At 43.9% G+C, this 25,807-nt stretch overlaps 1 protein-coding gene across 3 annotated transcripts in view; it reads left to right on the forward strand.

The window, feature by feature from the left end:
* Positions 1-25,807, forward strand: part of LOC129829692 (formin-like protein 3) — a 94,181-nt gene that overhangs the window by 45,500 nt on the left and 22,874 nt on the right. For 2 of the 3 annotated variants that reach the window (XM_055891552.1, XM_055891551.1), the window contains exons 3-8: positions 6,267-6,424; positions 10,145-10,228; positions 14,245-14,391; positions 15,390-15,498; positions 15,749-15,825; positions 16,743-16,836. In XM_055891552.1, the coding sequence (XP_055747527.1) occupies positions 6,267-6,424; positions 10,145-10,228; positions 14,245-14,391; positions 15,390-15,498; positions 15,749-15,825; positions 16,743-16,836 (669 nt within the window). The remainder of the gene's footprint in view (positions 1-6,266; positions 6,425-10,144; positions 10,229-14,244; positions 14,392-15,389; positions 15,499-15,748; positions 15,826-16,742; positions 16,837-25,807) is intronic. The other variant, XM_055891553.1, reaches the window with a different exon arrangement.

A 25,807-nucleotide genomic window follows, 5' to 3' on the forward strand; every position in this document is an offset into this window, starting at 1 on the left:
AACTCTACAAACCCACAACTACACTTCTACAAACCCACAACTACACCTCTACAAACCCACAACTACACCTCTACAAACCTACAACTACACCTCTACAAGCCCACAACTACACCTCTACAAACCCACACCTACACCTCTACAAACCCACATCTACACCTCTACAAACCTACATCTACACCTCTACAAGCCCACAACTACACCTCTACAAACCCACAACTACACCTCTACAAACCCACAACTACACTTCTACAAACCCACAACTACACCTCTACAAACCCACAACTACACCTCTACAAACCTACAACTACACCTCTACAAACCCACAACTACACCTCTACAAACCCACACCTACACCTCTACAAACCCACATCTACACCTCTACAAACCTACATCTACACCTCTACAAGCCCACAACTACACCTCTACAAACCCACAACGACACCTCTAAAAACCCACAACTACACCTCTACAAACCCACAACTACACCTCTACAAACCTACAACTACACCTCTACAAACCCACAACTACACTTCTACAAACCCACAACTACACCTCTACAAACCCACAACTACACAACTACACCTCTACAAACCTACACCTCTACAAACCCACAACTACACCTCTACAAACCCACAACTACACCTCTACAAACTCACAACTACACCTCTACAAACCCACAACTACACCTCTACAAACCCACAACTACACTTCTAGAAACCCACAACTACACCTCTACAAACCCACAACTACACCTCTACAAACCCACAACTACACCTCTACAAGCCCACAACTACACCTCTTCAAACCCACACCTACACCTCTACAAACCCACAACTACACCGCTACAAGCCCACAACTACACCTCTACAAACCCACAACTACACCGCTACAAGCCCACAACTACATCTCTTCAAACCCACACCTACACCTCTACAAACCCACAACTACACCTCTACAAACCCACAACTACACTTCTACAAACCCACAACTACACTTCTACAAACCCACAACTACACCTCTACAAACCCACAACTACACCTCTACAAGCCCACAACTACACCTCTACAAACCCACAACTACACCTCTACAAACCCACAACTACACTCCTACAAACCCACAACTACACCTCTACAAACCCACAACTACACCTCTACAAACCTACATCTACACCTCTACAAGCCCACAACTACACCTCTACAAACCTACATCTACACCTCTACAAGCCCACAACTACACCTCTACAAACCCACAACTACATCTCTACAAACCCACAACTACACTTCTACAAACCCACAACTACACTTCTACAAACCCACAACTACACCTCTACAAACCCACAACTACACTTCTACAAACCCACACCTACACCTCTACAAACCCACAACTACACCTCTACAAACCCACAACTACACCTCTACAAGCCCACAACTACACCTCTACAAACCCACAACTACACCTCTACAAACCCACAACTACACCTCTACAAACCCACAACTACACTTCTACAAACCTACACCTCTACAATCCCACAACTACACCTCTACAAACCTACACCTCTACAAACCCACACCTACACCTCTACAAACCCACATCTACACCTCTACAAACCCACATCTACACCTCTACAAACCCACAACTACACCTCTACAAACCCACATCTACACCTCTACAAACCTACAACTACACCTCTACAATCCCACAACTACACTTCTACAAACCCACAACTACACCTCTACAAACCCACAACTACACCTCTACAAACCCACAACTACACCTCTACAAACCCACAACTACACCTCTACAAACCCACAACTACACCTCTACAAACCCACAACTACACTTCTAGAAACCCACAACTACACCTCTACAAACCCACAACTACACCTCTACAAACCCACAACTACACCTCTACAAGCCCACAACTACACCTCTTCAAACCCACACCTACACCTCTACAAACCCACAACTACACCGCTACAAGCCCACAACTACACCTCTACAAACCCACAACTACACCGCTACAAGCCCACAACTACATCTCTTCAAACCCACACCTACACCTCTACAAACCCACAACTACACCTCTACAAACCCACAACTACACTTCTACAAACCCACAACTACACTTCTACAAACCCACAACTACACCTCTACAAACCCACAACTACACCTCTACAAGCCCACAACTACACCTCTACAAACCCACAACTACACCTCTACAAACCCACAACTACACTCCTACAAACCCACAACTACACCTCTACAAACCCACAACTACACCTCTACAAACCTACATCTACACCTCTACAAGCCCACAACTACACCTCTACAAACCTACATCTACACCTCTACAAGCCCACAACTACACCTCTACAAACCCACAACTACATCTCTACAAACCCACAACTACACTTCTACAAACCCACAACTACACTTCTACAAACCCACAACTACACCTCTACAAACCCACAACTACACTTCTACAAACCCACAACTACACCTCTACAAACCCACAACTACACTTCTACAAACCCACACCTACACCTCTACAAACCCACAACTACACTTCTACAAACCTACACCTCTACAATCCCACAACTACACCTCTACAAACCTACACCTCTACAAACCCACACCTACACCTCTACAAACCCACATCTACACCTCTACAAACCCACATCTACACCTCTACAAACCCACAACTACACCTCTACAAACCCACATCTACACCTCTACAAACCTACAACTACACCTCTACAATCCCACAACTACACTTCTACAAACCCACAACTACACCTCTACAAACCCACAACTACACCTCTACAAACCCACAACTACACCTCTACAAACCCACAACTACACCTCTACAAACCCACAACTACACCTCTACAAACCCACAACTACACTTCTAGAAACCCACAACTACACCTCTACAAACCCACAACTACACCTCTACAAACCCACAACTACACCTCTACAAGCCCACAACTACACCTCTTCAAACCCACACCTACACCTCTACAAACCCACAACTACACCGCTACAAGCCCACAACTACACCTCTACAAACCCACAACTACACCGCTACAAGCCCACAACTACATCTCTTCAAACCCACACCTACACCTCTACAAACCCACAACTACACCTCTACAAACCCACAACTACACTTCTACAAACCCACAACTACACTTCTACAAACCCACAACTACACCTCTACAAACCCACAACTACACCTCTACAAGCCCACAACTACACCTCTACAAACCCACAACTACACCTCTACAAACCCACAACTACACTCCTACAAACCCACAACTACACCTCTACAAACCCACAACTACACCTCTACAAACCTACATCTACACCTCTACAAGCCCACAACTACACCTCTACAAACCTACATCTACACCTCTACAAGCCCACAACTACACCTCTACAAACCCACAACTACATCTCTACAAACCCACAACTACACTTCTACAAACCCACAACTACACTTCTACAAACCCACAACTACACCTCTACAAACCCACAACTACACTTCTACAAACCCACAACTACACCTCTACAAACCCACAACTACACTTCTACAAACCCACACCTACACCTCTACAAACCCACAACTACACCTCTACAAACCCACAACTACACCTCTACAAACCCACAACTACACCTCTACAAACCCACAACTACACCTCTACAAACCCACAACTACACTTCTAGAAACCCACAACTACACCTCTACAAACCCACAACTACACCTCTACAAACCCACAACTACACCTCTACAAGCCCACAACTACACCTCTTCAAACCCACACCTACACCTCTACAAACCCACAACTACACCGCTACAAGCCCACAACTACACCTCTACAAACCCACAACTACACCGCTACAAGCCCACAACTACATCTCTTCAAACCCACACCTACACCTCTACAAACCCACAACTACACCTCTACAAACCCACAACTACACTTCTACAAACCCACAACTACACTTCTACAAACCCACAACTACACCTCTACAAACCCACAACTACACCTCTACAAGCCCACAACTACACCTCTACAAACCCACAACTACACCTCTACAAACCCACAACTACACTCCTACAAACCCACAACTACACCTCTACAAACCCACAACTACACCTCTACAAACCTACATCTACACCTCTACAAGCCCACAACTACACCTCTACAAACCTACATCTACACCTCTACAAGCCCACAACTACACCTCTACAAACCCACAACTACATCTCTACAAACCCACAACTACACTTCTACAAACCCACAACTACACTTCTACAAACCCACAACTACACCTCTACAAACCCACAACTACACTTCTACAAACCCACACCTACACCTCTACAAACCCACAACTACACCTCTACAAACCCACAACTACACCTCTACAAGCCCACAACTACACCTCTACAAACCCACAACTACACCTCTACAAACCCACAACTACACTTCTACAAACCTACACCTCTACAATCCCACAACTACACCTCTACAAACCTACACCTCTACAAACCCACACCTACACCTCTACAAACCCACATCTACACCTCTACAAACCCACATCTACACCTCTACAAACCCACAACTACACCTCTACAAACCCACATCTACACCTCTACAAACCTACAACTACACCTCTACAATCCCACAACTACACTTCTACAAACCCACAACTACACCTCTACAAACCCACAACTACACCTCTACAAACCCACAACTACACCTCTACAAACCCACAACTACACCTCTACAAACCCACAACTACACCTCTACAAACCCACAACTACACTTCTAGAAACCCACAACTACACCTCTACAAACCCACAACTACACCTCTACAAACCCACAACTACACCTCTACAAGCCCACAACTACACCTCTTCAAACCCACACCTACACCTCTACAAACCCACAACTACACCGCTACAAGCCCACAACTACACCTCTACAAACCCACAACTACACCGCTACAAGCCCACAACTACATCTCTTCAAACCCACACCTACACCTCTACAAACCCACAACTACACCTCTACAAACCCACAACTACACTTCTACAAACCCACAACTACACTTCTACAAACCCACAACTACACCTCTACAAACCCACAACTACACCTCTACAAGCCCACAACTACACCTCTACAAACCCACAACTACACCTCTACAAACCCACAACTACACTCCTACAAACCCACAACTACACCTCTACAAACCCACAACTACACCTCTACAAACCTACATCTACACCTCTACAAGCCCACAACTACACCTCTACAAACCTACATCTACACCTCTACAAGCCCACAACTACACCTCTACAAACCCACAACTACATCTCTACAAACCCACAACTACACTTCTACAAACCCACAACTACACTTCTACAAACCCACAACTATACCTCTACAAACCCACAACTACACTTCTACAAACCCACACCTACATCTCTACAAACCCACAACTACACCTCTACAAACCCACAACTACACCTCTACAAGCCCACAACTACACCTCTACAAACCCACAACTACACCTCTACAAACCCACAACTACACCTCTACAAACCCACAACTACACTTCTACAAACCTACACCTCTACAATCCCACAACTACACCTCTACAAACCTACACCTCTACAAACCCACACCTACACCTCTACAAACCCACATCTACACCTCTACAAACCCACATCTACACCTCTACAAACCCACAACTACACCTCTACAAACCCACATCTACACCTCTACAAACCTACAACTACACCTCTACAATCCCACAACTACACTTCTACAAACCCACAACTACACCTCTACAAACCCACAACTACACATCTACAAACCCACATCTACACCTCTACAAACCCACACCTACACCTCTACAAACCCACAACTACACCTCTACAAACCCACATCTACACCTCTACAAACCCACAACTACACATCTACAAACCCACATCTACACCTCTACAAACCTACACCTCTACAAACCCACAACTACACCTCTACAAACCCACAACTACACCTCTACAAACCCACAACTACACCTCTACAAACCCACACGTCTAGTCTATTCAGAAACCAATAGCTATGAAGCAATGCTAATAGGTTTGATAGAAACATCTATTTTTCCAGTGTAGGTTTAGTTTTCACTTCATGATGATTAGAAACCTTTTACGTTGCACTGCTCACTCTGTCCTCCCTCTTCCCGGTGTGTTATATTAGGAACGGTTTCAGGTGAAGAACCCTCCCCACACCTACATCTCAAAGCTACGGGGCTACTTAGACCCAGGAGTCACACGCAAGAAGTTCCGAAGGCGGGTCCAGGAATCCACTAAGGTTCTAAGGGAACTGGAGATATCACTGAGGACCAATCACATAGGGTGATGATCTATTCTCCACTCTCTCCTCTCCTCTTCTTTTCTCTTCTCTTCAATGAGAGTCAGAGTACATTAGATCACCAACACAGTCTCCCCCAGCCTCCCCAGTCTCCCCCAGCCTCCCCAGCCTCCACAGTCTCCCCAGCCTCCCCAGTCTCCACAGCCTCCCCAGCCTCCCCAGTCTCCCCCAGCCTCCACAGTCTCCCCAGCCTCCCCAGTCTCCCCAGCCTCCCCAGCCTCCCCAGCCTCCCCAGTCTCCCCAGTTCTCCTCTTCACAATGCTCAGATGGTAGTCATTGTACTGTACTGCTAGGAAAGGAAGCTTAGTTGTGTACACCAGAGGGACAGGAAGCATGGCCGACCAACGATGAACCCTGTGAAAAACACACACACGTGCAAGCACGCACGGACATGCAGCACGGACACACACACACATGCAGGCAGGCACGCGCACATACGCACACGTACACACATTCATACATACGAAAATACTCCGTTTGGAGAAACCTTCTCTCAGCCCCTCCCTCCTCTCTGTCATCCTAACACACTGTTTAACTGTCCTAATCAGACATCAGACAGATACTTACTGTACCTCTGATGGGTGTGAGTTAGAGATGTCCTTTAAATCAAACAAAAAGATGATTTGTGATCTGTCATTGTATTCAGGGCGTGGCTCCAAGAGTAAGACCTATTACATCTTTACCTCATCAATACAAGTCTTGTGTTCTAAAGTTTTTCCCAGAAAGACTTAGTAAAAGAATAGGGATGCTATTTTCAGACAGAGGCTGTAGTTTAGTGTTCAGAATAGAGTCAGTGGAACAGAGCCCTGTTTGCTGCTTGTCTCCGAATCCTGGCCCCTCTACGACATGTTATTCCTCAGATTGCCAAAACAATCTGAAAAAGCATCTGGTTGGACAGGAAAGGAGGGCAAGAGATGGGAGAAAGGGGAAGAGAGGTAGAGAGGGGAAGGGAGGAAGAAAGAGAGAGGGAGGGAGGGGAAGCGGTGGGAGAGAGGGAGGGAGGGGAGAGAGGGAGGGAGGGGAAGCGAGGGGAGAGAGGGAGGGAGGGCAAGAGATGGGAGAAAGGGGGGAGAGGTAGAGAGGGGAAGGGAGGAAGAAAGTGAGAGGGAGGGAGGGGAAAGAGGGAGGGAGGGGAAGCGAGGGGAGAGAGGGAGGGAGGGGAAGCGAGGGGAGAGAGAGGGAGGGAGGGGAGAGAGGGAGGGAGGGAGGGGAAGCGAGGGGAGAGAGGGAGGGAGGGGAAGCGAGAGGAGAGAGAGGGAGGGGGGCTGGTAGACAGGAAACTGATCAAGCGTGCCTCCTTCTCCTCCCCTTTACTTCTCCCCTTTACTCACCCCCCTCCTGCTCTTTACTCCTCCCTACACCCAATCTCACAGCTTCTCTCTCTTCCCCTGTTTCTTTGCTCACCTCTCTCAATTCAATTTCAATTTAAGAGGGTTTATTGGCATGGGAAACATATGTTTACATTGCCAAAGCAAGTGAAGTAGATAATAAACAAAAGTTAAATAAACAATAAAAAGTGACCAGTAAATATTACACTCATACAAGTGTTGCAACAATGTGCAAATGGTTAAAGTACAAAAGAGAAAATAAATATGGGTTGTATTTACAATGGTGTTTGTTCTTCACTGGTTGATCTTTTCTTGTAGCAACAGGTCACACATCTTGCTACTGTGATGGCACACTGTGGTATTTCACCCAGTAGATACGGGAGTTTATCAAAATTGGATTTGTTTTTGAATTCTTTGTGGGTCTGTGTAATCTGAGGGAAATATGTGTCTCTAACATGGTCATACATTTGGCAAGAAGTTAGGAAGTGCAGCTCAGTTTCGACCTAATTTTGTGGGCAGTGTGCACATAGCCTGTCTTCTCTTGAGAGCCTGGTCTGCCTACAGCAACCTCGAACAATAGCAAGACTATGCTCACTGAGTCTGTACATAGTCAAAGCTTTCCTTAAATTTGGTTCAGTCACGGTGGTCAGGTATTCTGCCACTGTGTACTCTCTGTTTAGGGCCAAATAGCATTCTAGTTTGCTCTGTTTTTATGTTAATTCTTTCCAACGTGTCAAGTAATTATCTTTTTTGTTTTCTCATGATTTGGTTGGGTCTAAATGTGTTGCTGTCCTGGGGCTCTGTGGGGTGTGTTTGTGTTTGTGAACAGAGCCCCAGGACCAGCTTGCTTAAGGGACTCTTCTCCAGGTTCATCTCTCTGTAGGTGATGGCTTTTTTTATGGAAGGTTTGGGAATCGCTTCCTTTTAGGTGGTTGTAGAATTTAACGTCTCTTTTCTGGATTTTGATAATTAGCGTTTATCGGCCTAATTCTGGATATTTTTGCAGAATTTTGCATGCAGAGTCTCAATTTGGTGTTTGTCCCATCTTGTGAATTCTTGGTTGGTGAGAGGACCCCAGACCTTACAACCATAAAGGGCAATGGGTTCTATATCTGATTCAAGTATTGTTAGCCAGATCCTAATTGGTATGTCGAATTTTATGTTCATTCAAAAAGGCAAGAAGATAACAGATAACTTCCACAGCTTCCACAGCTTTGTGGAAGTTACCTCTGGCGCTGATATTTAGGCTGAGGTATGTATAGTTTTTTGTGTGCTCTAGGGCAACGGTGTCTAGATGGAATTTGTATTTGTGGTCCTGGGAACTGGAGCTTTTTTGGAACATCATTATTTTTGTCTTACTGAGATTTACTGTCAGGGCCCAGGTCTGTCAGGGCCCAGGTCTGTCAGGGCCCAGGTCTGTCAGGGCCCAGGTCTGTCAGGGCCCAGGTCTGTCAGGGCCCAGGTCTGTCAGGGCCCAGGTCTGTCAGGGCCCAGGTCTGACAGAATCTGTGCAGAAGATCTAGGTGCTGCTGTAGGCCCTCCTTGTTTGGGGACAGAAGCATCAGATCATCAGCAAACAGTAGACATTTGACTTCAGATTCTATTAGGGTGAGACCGGGTGCTGCAGACCATTCTAGTGCCTTCACCAATTCGTTGATATATATGTTGAAGAGGGTGGGGCTTAACCTGCATCACTGCCTCTCACGACTCCCTCCCTCCCTCCCTCCCTTCTCTCTCTCTCCGTCACACAGGGTCAATGGGCCTTCCTTTCTGCCTCACCAATAGCTCTCCAGGTTATTTTGTAACTAAACAGTCCCCTGTCCCAGTTACATCCCTAACCAAAATATTGTGGCTATTTTTGGAACCTTTTACCCCAATTCTACTCTCCTGTGGTTTCCTAAGGGGGGAGCAGGGGTCTTGAGGCTAATGCTTCGAACACACAGACAGCGCCATTGCATTTTGATACACAAGAATTACATTCATTTCCAATGAAACGCTGCGTTTGCTTTGCAGTATTGCTTTGCAGAGGTAGTTGCAGTGCGTTCTATATGGTGCACAGGTTGGATTTATCGAACGTATGCATCAAACTGTATATGTAGACGAGTTGACAGAAATGGTAGCAGAAGGTGAATGTTGAACTGTTGTTACACACATATCCAGATGATGCTGCGGACCATTTAGCACAATGACGCTGTCGGTGGGTTCGAAACGTAAGGGGGAAGGCAGATTAAATATCGGGACTGTTCTTCTCTCCTTCCTCTCTGTACCTCTCTGTTCCTCTCTGTTCTTCTCTCCTTCCTCCTTCCTGTCTGTTCCTAAGGGTGTGCTGGCTCCTGAATATTCTGCCCTGCTAACCTCACTCTCCATGTCACCCAGGTGGGTCCGGGAGTTCCTCAACGATGAGAACAGGGGTCTTGATATCCTGGTGGAGTACCTGTCCTTTGCTCAGTGTGCTGTCATGTGAGTACACACAACCTAAACTAAGATTAGCATATCTTCAGAAGAGACTGGAAGTAGTTAGCTACCTAACCAGATTGGCACTGGATCCAAGAAGTGTTGATACAAACAGGTAGGAGCTACGGACACACTCTTGTGCCTGTAAGAATGGGCAATAGCACACTGGATGGATTCCATATAGCATTGTGTATCTTTGAATGTGCCTGGGTGTGCTTGTATGCCTCATATGCTGCATACTGAATGAGTGGTTCAAATCAAATGTTATTTGTCACATGCTTCGTAAACAGCAGGTGTAGACTAAAGCTGTGTGCATGCTTCCCAATTCGAAACAGTTTGTGCATACAGTCTATCATGACGACATTTAGAGATTTTTTTCTTATTTTCCTTTTGGTCTTCGGCGGTGTTTAATCAGTTATTCATGCGCACAACATTTTTTCCTGAGTCATACCGAAGTTCGGTAGCCGAAGTCTACGCCCTTTCGTCGGGGATATTCCAATGAAGTGTTTGTTGTCATTCAACAAGAGATGACTCGGTTTCATGCAATTTTTTTCACTTAAGAAATACTGCACCAAACATCTCAGTTAGATGTAAAATTGCGTGACTATGACCTCAGCAAAAACGTCCAAATTAATTATAGATTTCTTGAGTTATCTTAATTAATTATGACTATTTTGAGGAAGTGTATACCTGCTACGGCATCTCAAGAGGGACAAACAGCACTATTGATGTTTTTTTCTCGTTCTTCAAGTGAAGAGCGGGAAATTATTACAGGAAAATAAACTCACAACAAGTTCATTATTCGTAAAGTAAATGGCGAGCCAATTACAGAAAATAGCTTACAGTTGTGAGTGTGGCAAAATAAAAACAAGGAATTGTACCTGATAATTTTAGAACTTGGACACTGTCTTGTTGGCCTAACATTATATCCTAATTTGACTTTGGTATAATCCATAATCCCAAATCATAATGTTACTACCCTGCAGGAATCTGCAGGTAGCTAACCAACCATGTTCAATGTTAGCTAGCTAGCTAGCATTAGGCTATAGCTAGCAATGCAAATGGCTCTGAGATACAAATAATATTACTACACAGATCATACACGTAACGTTAGCTAGCGAGCCAGCCAGCTAACATTAGCTAGCTAGCTAACAGTAAGCTTTATGAAAACAACTTTCTGAAAATTTTTGAAATGTATCATATCTGAAAATGTAGCTAGCTAGACTCTCTTACACATATACATGAATGGACGCTTCTCCCTCTCTGTCATGGATGGCACGGTTTCCCTTAGTTTGAAGATGTAATTCAGAGACAGGTGTTTTATACAACAGTCTTCTGTGTGTTCTCTTTTCGACTCCCTCTGCATATTTGCAATCAAATGCCAGAACTTTCTCCATCTCCTTAGCTATCATACTCTAATTCCACCGGGCATTCCACTAATTTCAAAACTCGGTCCTCCTGAAAGTGGATAGCAACACTTTTGCAGTTTTACTTCAATATCTTTCAAAAAAGCCATGTTAGAAAGGATTACCTACACATACTGACCAGCTCATGTTATCGACAGAAGCGTGCTACATGGCAGACCAATCCAAACTCATATCTCGGCATGTCCAGCACATCCATTATCTCAGCCAATCATGGCTAGCAGGAAGGTTCCCCGACTTTTTCCATGGCTAAACTGACTAGGTTCGTAATTTAACAATTGTATTCATATTTACAGATGGCAAACAAGTTTGTTATTAAGGCACATGAAAGTTCACATGTTCCAGAAGGAATTTCTGCCCAAAAACACATTTTGATTTAAAAAAAGTTGACGTTCAAATGCCTCTCCTGTCAAGTAGCGACGTGCGACATACGCCTAGTTTCCTGAAATGAGTCACATTTGATCATACTGTAGGCCTACCGGTGGCCTACTATCAAAAACATGGAAATAGCTGTTCTATCACTCGGCCTACAGTAGCAGCCAATGTGTGGTGTACATTGTAGGCCTACATTCCATGAGACTTTCAAAAAAACATGCAGGGCTTGACATTAAGCTGTTTATCCACTTGTCCTTCAGACAAGGAGGTGACTGAATATGTTGTGTTGTTTGATGCAAGAAACCACTTTACAAAATAAAATGCATTATTATTCTCATACCATTATGACAGAGAATCAGACAAATTATGCTACCCTCTGCTAATTGGCTGCTTAGCTTATTCAAGCCTGTCTCAAAATACAATACAAAACAAATACAACACATCACTAACTAGCAAAGGATATGAACAAAATGTGCACACATGGCTACATGCAGCTCTCACTTTGATCTCAAAGCAAGCACATCTACTCACAACCGCTCATGCTGTAAACACAGTCCAGTTCAAAATAAATGGCACAGATCCATATATGGCAATGGTCTATTTGCATATAGGTCTACTGCAGCTCTGATTGTTTATGCCACACTGGTCTGTGTAGAGTACGGGCTGAGTGGTGTGCGTCAATGCAATAGAATCTTACTCTGATGCTTTCTGCCTACAACAGAATCTGTTGCATAGTTCGTTGTATTTCGGGAACGTGGTATTGAAAGTGGCTAATGTTGCATGTCACAATTGCCTCAGTAAAGGGAAACGTTGATGGTGTTAACAGGGAAAACTCCAGAACAGTGGTCACCAACATTTTCAAGATCACTTTGAGTCAAAATGCAAGCCTATGCAACATTAACCAATAAAAACAGTACTGTAGAAATTAGGTTTGTGCAGTAAGCTATAGGCCCAATACATTATCTCCACATATTGGCTTTGCTTGAATTGCCCTGCCAATACATTGCTGTTCAGGAATTTTTCATAAATTATACAGTATTTCTAAATTTGAGGTAGGCTTTATGATCACACCGGTAATAGATCCGTTGTTGTATTACTTGTGAGGCACAGCTGAGTGAGTATACATTTAAATTATTTGCTTTTTATTTTACTGGGCTGATGGTGCCTGTATCTGATGTTCAGTCTCAGCAGAGGGAGAGAGCAGCAGACTGAGGGTCCACCTGTCAACATCCCTCCAGTCTCCCTTTCCTCCACTGACACTGACCAAAAAGGGACGGTCTTCCAGCTGATGGCCAAACTCAAGTCACACGGCATTATTTCTGCCTCATGCACAAATTCATGTGTTTACTCCTATGAACAGATAAATATTATTCCTCGATATTAAAAAAGACCCAAGCCGGTAATAATAACATCAACGCTAGCCTAAAGATAGACCTTCCTACTCATTCATTACTGCTGCAGTGCTTGTTGTAGCGCTGTGTGGAAATAGGAAGAACACACATTTTATGTCTTATAAAAGTGTTGAATACAAAGTGTTGAGAGTGCTGAGTAAGAACTTAAACATGAACTCACTCATAAAAACAGCAGATCTTTACTGTATTCGTTGACAGTCTCGATCTAGTCTTGTTTTAAACGTTTTGAAATCTCACAGTATCAACTTTGCTGTAGCTTTCTTTTATTCCTGCTACTTTACTGCAGACACGGTCATCTGAGCCATCCGATTGGCCAGCGGTAGAATCTCGACTCTCGTGCTTGTCTCTGTGGGCTGATATTTCTGCAGTCTCAGGGCTACTGTAGCGCAGCTTAAAGGGAACATAGCTTATGGGTCTTTTTCCATAAGATAAAGATCGAAAATTACATAAAATAGAAGTAGTGACACAAGGAATAAATAGGTTGGACTTGATTGTGAGCCAAGTCTGTGCTTTTATACTGTCATACTGGCATATTATGGACCTGAATGGGAATGACTGAGCCTCTGTGTTGCACTAAGCTTAGCTGTGCAGTTCTACTGTATAACATAACCTTTGACCTTTTACCAAGCTGCATTTCTAACCTAATCTACCTCGACCCCCTTCTGCCCATCTGCCCGTCTGTCTGTCTGTCTGTCTGTCTGTCTGTCTGTCTGTCTGTCTGTCTGTTTGCCTGCCTGCCTGCCTGTCTGCCTGTCTGTCTTTCTGTTTGTGTCTACCCGTCTGTCTGCTTGTCTGTCCGTCCGTGGCCCAGGTTGAGTTTTGAGGGTCTGGAGATGGGGGAGGAGATTTCCCTGGACAAGTCTAAGTCCTGGAGTAGGTCTATAGAGGATCTGCATCAGGGCAGCACTCAGCCTTTCTGCAACACGCTGGTCCGCTCTGCTCGCCAGTCTGTTCTCCGGTACGTATTGTCTGCTACTGTGTTGCTGCTGTTACTGTGCCTTGCTCCACTAACCCTTGGCCCTGACGTATGTTAGCATGTTAGCATATCAGGTAGCCATCCAAACATATGTTAGCATGTCAGATAGTCCTCTGCTATGATGATGATGATGATGATGATGATGATGATGATGGTGGCATGATGTTGAGCATTCTGGGTCTGGAGAGGATGTGATGGGATAAGATGATAAGTGATGTGTCGTCACTCCTGAACTCACTGCAGGGAGTTGTGGGTTAATCTGTCTGCTGTTACAGGGACAGAGACGGAGACAGAATGGTTGTTTTTTGGCCATCTGCACTGTGTGTTTCCTTCCATGTTTGATGGTCTTCCTCCATCCAGATGTGTTCCACTGTTCTGTCATGGACAGATTAGACCCAGCTGTTCTGAGCTCCACATGTGGGCCGTCTGCCCTGTGATTCTTCATCCAGTGAGCACATCAAGCCAGAGAGAGGAGACCCAGGAGACTCTGTTTCAAAAAGCAGAAGCAGAAAAGATATAGGCGAGAAAAGAGAGAGACAGAAAGATGAGAGGATGTGGAGGATAGACTGCTCTGTGATGAGTAGACATAAGCCTGGGGACAAACAGGTGTCAGGAAACCACCCAGAAGGCATCAGTAACCACATAGGCCATTTCGGGTCCCTCTACTCTGCCAAAAACCCTCTGTGATTCACTTTGAGCTTGGTGGTGGTAGAGCACAAACCCAGTAGATACAGTCACATGGCTGCCAGATATTGTACAGCACTGAGCCTCATTTATACCTCACTTCCTGCTGTTCCAAATCAAGATGTCACACAAAAAAAACAATATGAACACACAATGAAGATGGGCTCTGACTGTTTAGATCAACCAAGAAGAATGAAGTGGAATCATACGTTGTTGTTGTGGTTGTTGTTGTTGTAGTATGATAACTAAACATTGAATAAAAACATGTTGTTGTTGACCTTTGCCCTCTGTTGCAGCTATGGCACAGCACCGAACAGCAAAACCATCAAGAACTCACGACTCGTGAGCCAGAAGGACGACGTGCACGTTTGCATCATGTGCTTGCGAGCCATAATGAACTACCAGGTACTGACTGGGGATATCCACTATCAAAGCAACACCCTGTCACCAATATACAGTATAACCACAAATCACTATTCTCTCTCATTACAAAACAAATGGAAAGGGCATATGCAGTCTAATTTTCTATTTAAGAGTCTGCTGTCTGCTGAGTCTGCTGTAGATGTGTGTGACGTTTCCTGTATGAGCCGCCACAGAGGAGAGTGTTCTTCTGTTTGACCACATCTGGTTTTATCTCTATTTCCTCTCTCTCCAGTATGGCTTCAACCTGGTCATGTCGCACGCACACGCAGTCAACGAAATAGCCCTCAGTCTGAACAATAGGAACTCGAGGTGAGCAGAACTCAGGCCCGGCCCTGCCTCCTTAGCTTGAGAATAGCCATTGTGAAAGATTCTTAGAAAGATTCTTATACAAACCAAGATAGTGCAGAGAGAACCCTTGTCACAAGTGAGGATGAGCCAAGCAAGGAGGCAGTCCTTGTATGCACAAGTCTGACCCACAATAAGAAGTCAAGGTAATAACTCAGGCCACCTCCACAGCTTGAGAGTATTAAGGGTGGGTCAGGTTGTAGGTCAAGGTGTAGGTCAGGCAAAAGGTGAAACATTTGATCAGCCTGTTCATATGATACACCTCTCCTTCTCCACGGGGGGTGGGGGGCTCTCATCTGCTTCTCTGTGAAGTTGGCGGGAGCTCCCATCGGCTTCTCTGTGAAGTTGGGGGGGGGGGGGGGGGGGGCTTGGCTCCCATCGGCTTCTCTGTGAAGTTGGGGGGGGCTCCCATCTGGCAAAGGCATGATTTGCATCCAAAATTGCACCCTATTCCTTATTTAGTGCACTAGTAGTGTACAATGTAGGGTCAAAAGTAGTGTACAATGTAGGGAATAGGGTGCCATTTGGGACAAAGGCCTGTTATACATCCAGTGTGTTAGAGGAATGTTTAGTATAGAGGGGATTACAGTGTTATAGCGTGGGAGCTGATCCCTTCATAATGACCTCTTTTAGCATAAGTTCTGCTAGAGCCACGACCAGCCCCTGCTATCCTGCTTCTATGTGGGTGTTAAACAACAAAGTATGGATTAATGGATTACAGCTTCTCTATGTCTTCATGCAGTGCTTTACCAAGTGTTTTGAATGTATACAGTTGATGGAGAGATGACAAATCTTTAAAGATTAAATGTATCAAAGCCATAGTGTTGTGTACGTGAACCACATACAGGTGGAATACAGTTTGTTTTCTGTTTTGTCTACAGGACTAAAGCCCTGGTTCTGGAGCTGCTGGCTGCGGTGTGTCTGGTTAGAGGAGGCCATGAGATCATACTCTCTGCCTTCGACAACTTCAAAGAGGTGCAGTACAGCACACATCTACAGGAAAATGCTAACAATAGTTCATCGACCAGATCTGATTCAGATACTTTCAGGGTTTGATTGTGTGCCAGGTGGATCGGGTTTAGGGCTGCGGTGGTCACAAAATGTAGTCAGCTGGTGATTGTCAAGCAAATAACTGTCAGTCTCATGGTGATTGACCCTTAAATTAACACAAACACATTTAGCATATCCTAGCTTTCACACATAGCCTACAAGCCATTTTAAATACATATAATATAGCCTACACCTTTACAATAAATCCATTATTTATTTTAGACCGGTCTAAAGAAGCTTTATATGAAAAAAATGTAGTCTATTTCAGAAGAAAAAAATTGCATACTCTGAATTGTCCTTATGTTAGGTCCTGATGTGGCTATGCCAAATGGCTAGTTCATTTAGCAGACAAGATATAATTCGTTGGCATTATTTTACATTATTTTATAGTATAAAGAATACAATTAAACAAAGCTGAATAAAATATAAATATTTTCTCCAAATGATTTGAGGGAGCGCATATGCGGCTATTCTGTGATCTCCGGCGCCGACAGAGATGGCCGCCTCGCTTCGCGTTCCTAGGAAACTGTGCAGTATTTTGTTTTTTTACGTGTTATTCCTTACATTGGTACCCCAGGTAATCTTAGGTTTTATGACATACAGTTGGGAGGAACTATTGGATATAAGAGCAACGTCAACTCAACATCATTACGACCATGAATATGTCTTTCCCGAAGCGGATCCTCTGTTTTGCCCACCACCCAGGACAATGGATTGGATCCCAGCCGGCGAACCAAAACAACGACGCCGTAAAAGGGGGAGACGAAGCGGGCTTCTGGTCAGGCTCCGGAGACGGGCACATCGCGCACCGCTCCCAAGCATACTACTCGCCAATGTCCAGTCTCTTGACAACAAGGTTGATGAAATCCGAGCAAGGGTAGCATTCCAGAGAGACATAAGAGACTGTAACGTTCTTTGCTTCACGGAAACATGGCTCACTCGAGACACGCTATCGGAGTCGGTACAGCCAGCTGGTTTCTTCACGCATCGCGCAAACAGAAACAAGCATCTTTCTGGTAAGAAGAAGGGCGGGGGGTATGCCTTATGATTAACGATACGTGGTGTGATCATAACAACATACAGGAACTCAAGTCCTTCTGTTCACTTGACTTAGAATTCCTCACAATCAAATGTCGACCGCATTATCTACGAAGAGAATTCTCTTCGATTATAATCACAGCCGCATATATTCACCCCCAAGCAGACACATCGATAGCCCTGAACGAACTTCATTTGACTCTATGTAAACTGGAAACCACATATCCTGAGGCTGCATTCATTGTAGCTGGGGATTTTAACAAGGCTAATCCGAAAACAAGACTCCATAAATTCTATCAGCATATCGATTGTGCAACCAGGGCTGGTAAAACCCTGGATCATTGTTATTCTAACTTCCGCGACGCATATAAGGCCCTCCCCCGCCCTCCTTTCGGTAAAGCTGACACGACTCCATTTTGTTGCTCCCAGCCTATAGACAGAAACTAAAAAAGGAAGCTCCCGCGCTCAGGTCTGTTCAACTTTGGTCCGACCAATCTGATTCCACGCTTCAAGATTGCTTCGATCACATGGACTGGGATATGTTCCGCATTGCGTCAAACAACAACATTGACGAATACGCTGATTCGGTGAGCGAGTTTATTAGCAAGTGCATTGGCGATGTCGTACCCACAGCAACTATTAAAACATTCCCAAACCAGAAACCGTGGATTGATGGCAGCATTCGCGCAAAACTGAAAGCGCGAACCACGGCTTTTAGTCAGGGCAAGGTTACCGGAAACATGACTGAATACAAACAGTGTAGCTATTCCCTCTGCAAGGCAATCAAACAAGCTAAGCGTCAGTATAAAGACAAAGTAGAGTCGCAATTCAACGGCTCAGAAACAAGAGGTATGTGGCAGGGTCTACAGTCAAATCCGGATTACAAAAAGAAAAGCAGCCCCGTCGCGGACCAGGATGTCTTGCTCCCAGACCGACTAAACAACTTCTTTGCTCGCTTTGAGGACAATACAGTGCCACTGACAGGGCCCGATCCCAAAACCTGCGGACTCTCCTTCACTGCAGCCGACTTGAGTAAAACATTTAAACGTGTTAACCCTCACAAGGCTGCAGGCCCAGACAGCATCCCCAGCCGCGTCCTTAGAGCATGCGCAGACCAGCTGGCTGGTGTGTTTAAGGACATATTCAATCAATTCTTATCCCAGTCTGCTGTTCCTTCATGCTTCAAGAGGGCCACCATTGTTCCTGTTCCCAAGAAAGCTAAGGCAACTGAGCTAAACGACTACCGCCCCATAGCACTCCCTTCCGTCATCATGAAGTGCTTTGAGAGTCTAGTCAAGGACCATATCACCTCCACCCTACCTGACACCCTAGACCCACTCCACTTTGCTTACCGCCCCAATAGGTCCACAGACGACGCAATCGCAACCACACTGCACACTGCCCTAACCCATCTGGACAAGAGGAATACCTATGTGAGAATGCTGTTCATCGACTACAGCTCAGCATTTAACACCATAGTACCCTCCAAACTCGTCATCAAGCTCGAGACCCTGGGTCTCGACCCCGCCCTGTGCAACTGGGTACTAGACTTCCTGTCGGGCTGCTCCCAGGTGATGAGGGTAGGTAACAACATCTCCACCCCGCTGATCCTCAACACTGTGGCCCCACAAGGGTGCGTTCTCAGCCCTGTCCTGTACTCCCTGTTCACCCATGACTGCGTGGCCATGCACGCCTCCAACTCAATCATCAAGTTTGCAGACGACACGACAGTGGTAGGCTTGATTACCAACAAAGACGAGACGGCCTACAGGGAGGAGGTGAGGGCCCTCGGAGTGTGGTGTCAGGAAAATAACCTCACACTCAACGTCAACAAAACAAATGAGATGATCGTGGACTTCAGGAAACAGCAGAGGGAGCACCCCCCTATGCACATCGACGGGACAATAGTGGAGAGGGTGGAAAGTTTTAAGTTCCTCGACGTACACATCACGGACAAACTGAAATGGTCCACCCACACAGACAGCGTGGTGAAGAAGGCACAGCAGCGCCTCTTCAACCTCAGGAGGCTGAAGATATTCGGCTTGTCACCAAAAACACAACTTTTACAGATGCACAATCGAGAGCATCCTGTCGGGCTGTACCACCGCCTAGTACGGCAACTGCTTCGCCCACACCCGTAAGGCTCTCCAGAGGGTAGTGAGGTCTGCACAACGCATCACCGGGGGCAAACTACCTGCCCTCCAGGACACCTACTCCACCCGATGTCACAGAAAGGCCATAAAGATCATCAAGGACAACAACCACCCGAGCCACTGCCTGTTCACCCCGCTATCATCCAGAAGGCGAGGTCAGTACAGGTGCATCAAAGCAGGGACCGAGAGACCGAAAAACAGCTTCTATCTCAAGGCCATCAGACTGTTAACCTTTCACGAGTATCTACCCCGGGTCCGGGAGCACCCCCCACCCCCCCACACTGAGTAGCATAGCCTAGCATAGCATCACAATTAAATAGTAGCATCTAAATATCATTAAATCACAAGTCCAAGACACCTAATGAAAGATACAGATCTTGTGAATAAAGCCACCATTTCAGATTTTTTAAATGTTTTACAGGGAAGACAAAATATGTAAATCTATTCGCTAACCACGTTAGCAAAAGACACCACTTTTCTAACTCCATCAGTTTCTTACTCCATCAGGTGCTATCACCAATTCGGCTAAACTAAGATATTGATAGCCACTAACCAAGAAAAAAACTCATCAGATGACAGTCTGATAACATATTTATGGTATAGGATAGGTTTTGTTAGAAAAATGTGCATATTTCAGGTAGATATCATAGTTTACAATTGCACCCACAGTCACAAATGGACTAGAATAAATACATAGAGCAACGTGTTTACCTAATTACTAATCATCAAACATTTCGTAAAAATACACAGCATACACTAATCGAAAGACACAGATCCTGTGAATACAGACAATATTTCAGATTTTCTAAGTGTCTTACAGCGAAAACACAATAAATCGTTATATTAGCATACCACATATGCAAACGTTACCAGAGCATTGATTCTAGCCAAAGAGAGCGATAACGTAAACATCGCTAAAATATATTAATTTTTTCACTAACCTTCTCAGAATTCTTCAGACGACACTCCTGTAACATCACATTACAACATACATATACAGTTTGTTCGAAAATGTGCATATTTAGCCACCAAAATCATGGTTAGACAATGACAAAAGTTGCCCAGCTGGTCAGACAATGTCGTGCGCCATATTAGACAGTGATCTAGTCGTATACATAAATACTCATAAACGTGACTAAAAAATATAGGGTGGACAGCGATTGATAGACAATTTAATTCTTAATACAATCGCTGATTTACATTTTTTAAATTATCCTTACTTTTCAATACAGTTTATGCCAAGCGAAGCTACGTCAAACAAAATGGCGTCATAAGCGATTAACATTTCTCGACAGAAACACGATTTATCATAATAAATTGTTCCTACTTTGAGCTGTTCTTTCATCAGAATCTTGGGCAAAGAATCCTTTCTTGGGTCTAATCGTCTTTTGGTCGAAAGCTGTCCTCTTGCCATGTGGAAATGCCAACTGCGTTCGGCATGAACTGGAAACCTGCCCGGCTCTTCAAAAAGTCTCAGAAATAAATGTCCCAAAATGCGCACTAAACGGATATAAATTGCTATAAAATGGTTTAAATTAACTACCTTATGATGTTTTTAACTCCTATAACGAGTAGAAACATGACCGGAGAAATATAACTGTCTACACTAATGCTTGGAAAAAGAGCAGGTCGGTGTCCACCGCGCGCCCGACGCATCTGGAAAAGAGTTCCTACCTACACGTGTTTTTGTTTTATAGGGGCTGTGATTGCGCAATCGATACCATTCAAATCGTCATCACGTAAAGGCATCCAGGGGAAGACGTAAGCAGTGTCCGTATCCTGATAGCGTTCACAGTGGCCTTTAAACTGACTCCAGACCAGGGGCCAAAATGTGTGAAATCTGACTCCATGTCAGGGAAATTGCTGTAGAATGAGTTCTGTTCCACTCAGAGACAAAATTCCAACGCCTATAGAAACTAGAGAGTGTTTTCTATCCAATAATAGTAATAATATGCATATTGTACGAGCAAGAATTTAGTAGGAAGCCGTTTAATCTGTAACGCAATTATGCTAATGAGAAAACAGCACCCCCTGTAGTCGCAAGAAGTTAAACAGCCACCACTAACATTGAGTGGCTGCTGCCAACATACTGACTCAACTCCAGCCACTTTAATAATGTAAAAATGGATGAAAAATGTATCACTAGCCACTTTAAACAATGCCACTTCATATAATGTTTCCATACCCTACATTACTCATCTCATATGTATATACTGTACTCTATACCATCTACTGCATCTTGCCATCTTGATGTAATAAATGTATCACTAGCCACTTTAAACAATGCCACTTTATATAATGTTTACATACCCTACATTACTCATGTCATATGTACTCGATACCATCTACTGCATCTTGCCTATGCCGTTCTGTACCATCACTCATTCATATATTTTTATGTACATATTCTTCATTCCTTTACACTTGTGTGTTTTAGGTAGTTGTGAAATTGTTAGGTTAGATTACTCGTTGGTTATTACTGGATTGTCGGAACTAGAAGCACAAGCATTTCGCTACACTCGCATTAACATCTGCTAACCATGTGTATGTGACAAATAAAATTAGATTAGATTTGATTTGAGCGGTTAACAAAGAAATAGGTACTCCTATATGCTTATTTTAGAGTTATTGATGTAACTTTAGTTGTTCTACAAACATTGGCCTGTATGTTTTGATTTGTAACATTGTAAGGCTGCATCATGAGACACTAATGATGATTTGAAAAAAGTTGCTTGAAAGGCATGTTCTCTGCTTTGTTTTCTGCGCAGGCTGTACACACTCCAGTAGTCTCTCATTCACAATTTGACAAGCACTTGATAATGCCTCGAATTTCACCGCGGCATTCCCTTTGTGGCCGTAATGCACCCTAAAAACATCCATGCCTTTTGCGGCCCGGAGTGTTGTGTTGTACCCTTCTCCCTGAGTGTACTGCCTTATCCGAAGTGTCTCACTCACACGGCTCTCTGTTGGCTCTTTCTCACAGACTACAAGTGAAGACAGACACATCCGGGAGCAACTGAGCGCGTCCTTATCCAATTCAATGGTGCATATTGAAGATATTGGAAGAACTGTCTATATTTACTTTTTTCAGCCAACAAGATGAGTAGGCCTAACAAACAGAAAAAGCACTAGCCTATGTCAATCTACTATCCCCCATAGTACAAATGTTGACCTATTCTATTCTGCGCAATAAATAAATATTTCAAACATAGTCTGGGACAGTTGTGGGATGCGATAGATTCCAAATTAATACAAACCTTTTTTATGCAATATGGCTGACGTAACAGATCAGAATGTTTAGCTTAAAATGTTGATCATTATTAGGCTATTTCTTCACATTATAAGTGCAGCAATGCACACACAGCAGTAGGCTATAAGTGTGAATATTCCATTAGCGGAAAACACCATTATCAAAAGTGACCGCAAATGCAATTATACATGTAATGCTTTTATTAGAAATGTGCATTTTTATGGTGGAAATGATCTTCCCCAATCTAGAAACTCACGCGCTGCTTATATATGCCAGTTAGGCTTTACACCCCTTGTCAAGCGGATTAATGTGCTTCATTTATTAAAACATATAGGCCTATGGGCTAGACTACATGAGGTGTGATACTGACCTTATTAAAACATATAGGCCTATGGGCTAGACTACATGAGGTGTGATACTGACCTTATTAAAACATATAGGCCTATGGGCTGGACTACATGAGGTGTGATAATGACCTTATTAAAACATATAGGTCTATGGGCTGGACTACATGAGGTGTGATACTGACCTTATTAAAACATATAGGTCTATGGGCTGGACTACATGAGGTGTGATACTGACCTTATTAAAACATATAGGTCTATGGGCTAGACTACATGAGGTGTGATACTGACCTTATTAAAACATATAGGCCTATGGGCTAGACTACATGAGGTGTGATACTGACCTTATTAAAACATATAGGTCTATGGGCTAGACTACATGAGGTGTGATACTGACCTTATTAAAACATATAGGCCTATGGGCTAGACTACATGAGGTGTGATACTGACCTTATTAAAACATATAGGCCTATGGGCTAGACTACATGAGGTGTGATACTGACCTTATTAAAACATATAGGTCTATGGGCTAGACTACATGAGGTGTGATACTGACCTTATTAAAACATATAGGCCTATGGGCTAGACTACATGAGGTGTGATACTGACCTTATTAAAACATATAGGTCTATGGGCTAGACTACATGAGGTGTGATACTGACCTTATTAAAACATATAGGCCTATGGGCTAGACTACATGAGGTGTGATACTGACCTTATTAAAACATATAGGTCTATGGGCTAGACTACATGAGGTGTGATACTGACCTTATTAAAACATATAGGCCTATGGGCTAGACTACATGAGGTGTGATACTGACCTTATTAAAACATATAGGTCTATGGGCTAGACTACATGAGGTGTGATACTAACCTTATTAAAACATATAGGCCTATGGGCTAGACTACATGAGGTGTGATACTGACCTTATTAAAACATATAGGTCTATGGGCTGGACTACATGAGGTGTGATACTAACCTTATTAAAACATATAGGTCTATGGGCTGGACTACATGAGGTGTGATACTGACCTTATTAAAACATATAGGCCTATGGGCTAGACTACATGAGGTGTGATACTGACCTTATTAAAACATATAGGACTATGGGCTAGACTACATGAGGTGTGATACTGACCTTATTAAAACATATAGGCCTATGGGCTAGGCTACATGAGGTGTGATACTGACCTTATTAAAACATATAGGCCTATGGGCTAGACTACATGAGGTGTGATACTGACCTTATTAAAACATATAGGCCTATGGGCTGGACTACATGAGGTGTGATACTGACCTTATTAAAACATATAGACCTATGGGCTAGACTACATGAGGTGTGATACTGACCTTATTAAAACATATAGACCTATGGGCTAGACTACATGAGGTGTGATACTGACCTTATTAAAACATATAGGCCTATGGGCTAGACTACATGAGGTGTGATACTGACCTTATTAAAACATATAGGCCTATGGGCTAGACTACATGAGGTGTGATACTGACCTTATTAAAACATATAGGACTATGGGCTGGACTACATGAGGTGTGATACTGACCTTATTAAAACATATAGGCCTATGGGCTGGACTACATGAGGTGTGATACTGACCTTATTAAAACATATAGGCCTATGGGCTGGACTACATGAGGTGTGATGCTGACCTTATTAAAACATATAGGCCTATGGGCTAGACTACATGAGGTGTGATACTGACCTTATTAAAACATATAGGCCTATGGGCTGGACTACATGAGGTGTGATACTGACCTTATTAAAACATATAGGCCTATGGGCTAGACTACATGAGGTGTGATACTGGCCTTATTAAAACATATAGGCCTATGGGCTAGGCTACATGAGGTGTGATACTGACCTTATTAAAACATATAGGCCTATGGGCTGGACTACATGAGGTGTGATACTGACCTTATTAAAACATATAGGCCTATGGGCTAGACTGCATGAGGTGTGATACTGACCTTATTAAAACATATAGGCCTATGGGCTAGACTACATGAGGTGTGATACTGACCTTATTAAAACATATAGGCCTATGGGCTAGACTACATGAGGTGTGATACTGACCTTATTAAAACATATAGG

This window comes from Salvelinus fontinalis, chromosome 31, assembly GCF_029448725.1.
Source record: "Salvelinus fontinalis isolate EN_2023a chromosome 31, ASM2944872v1, whole genome shotgun sequence".
Lineage (NCBI taxonomy): Eukaryota > Metazoa > Chordata > Actinopteri > Salmoniformes > Salmonidae > Salvelinus > Salvelinus fontinalis.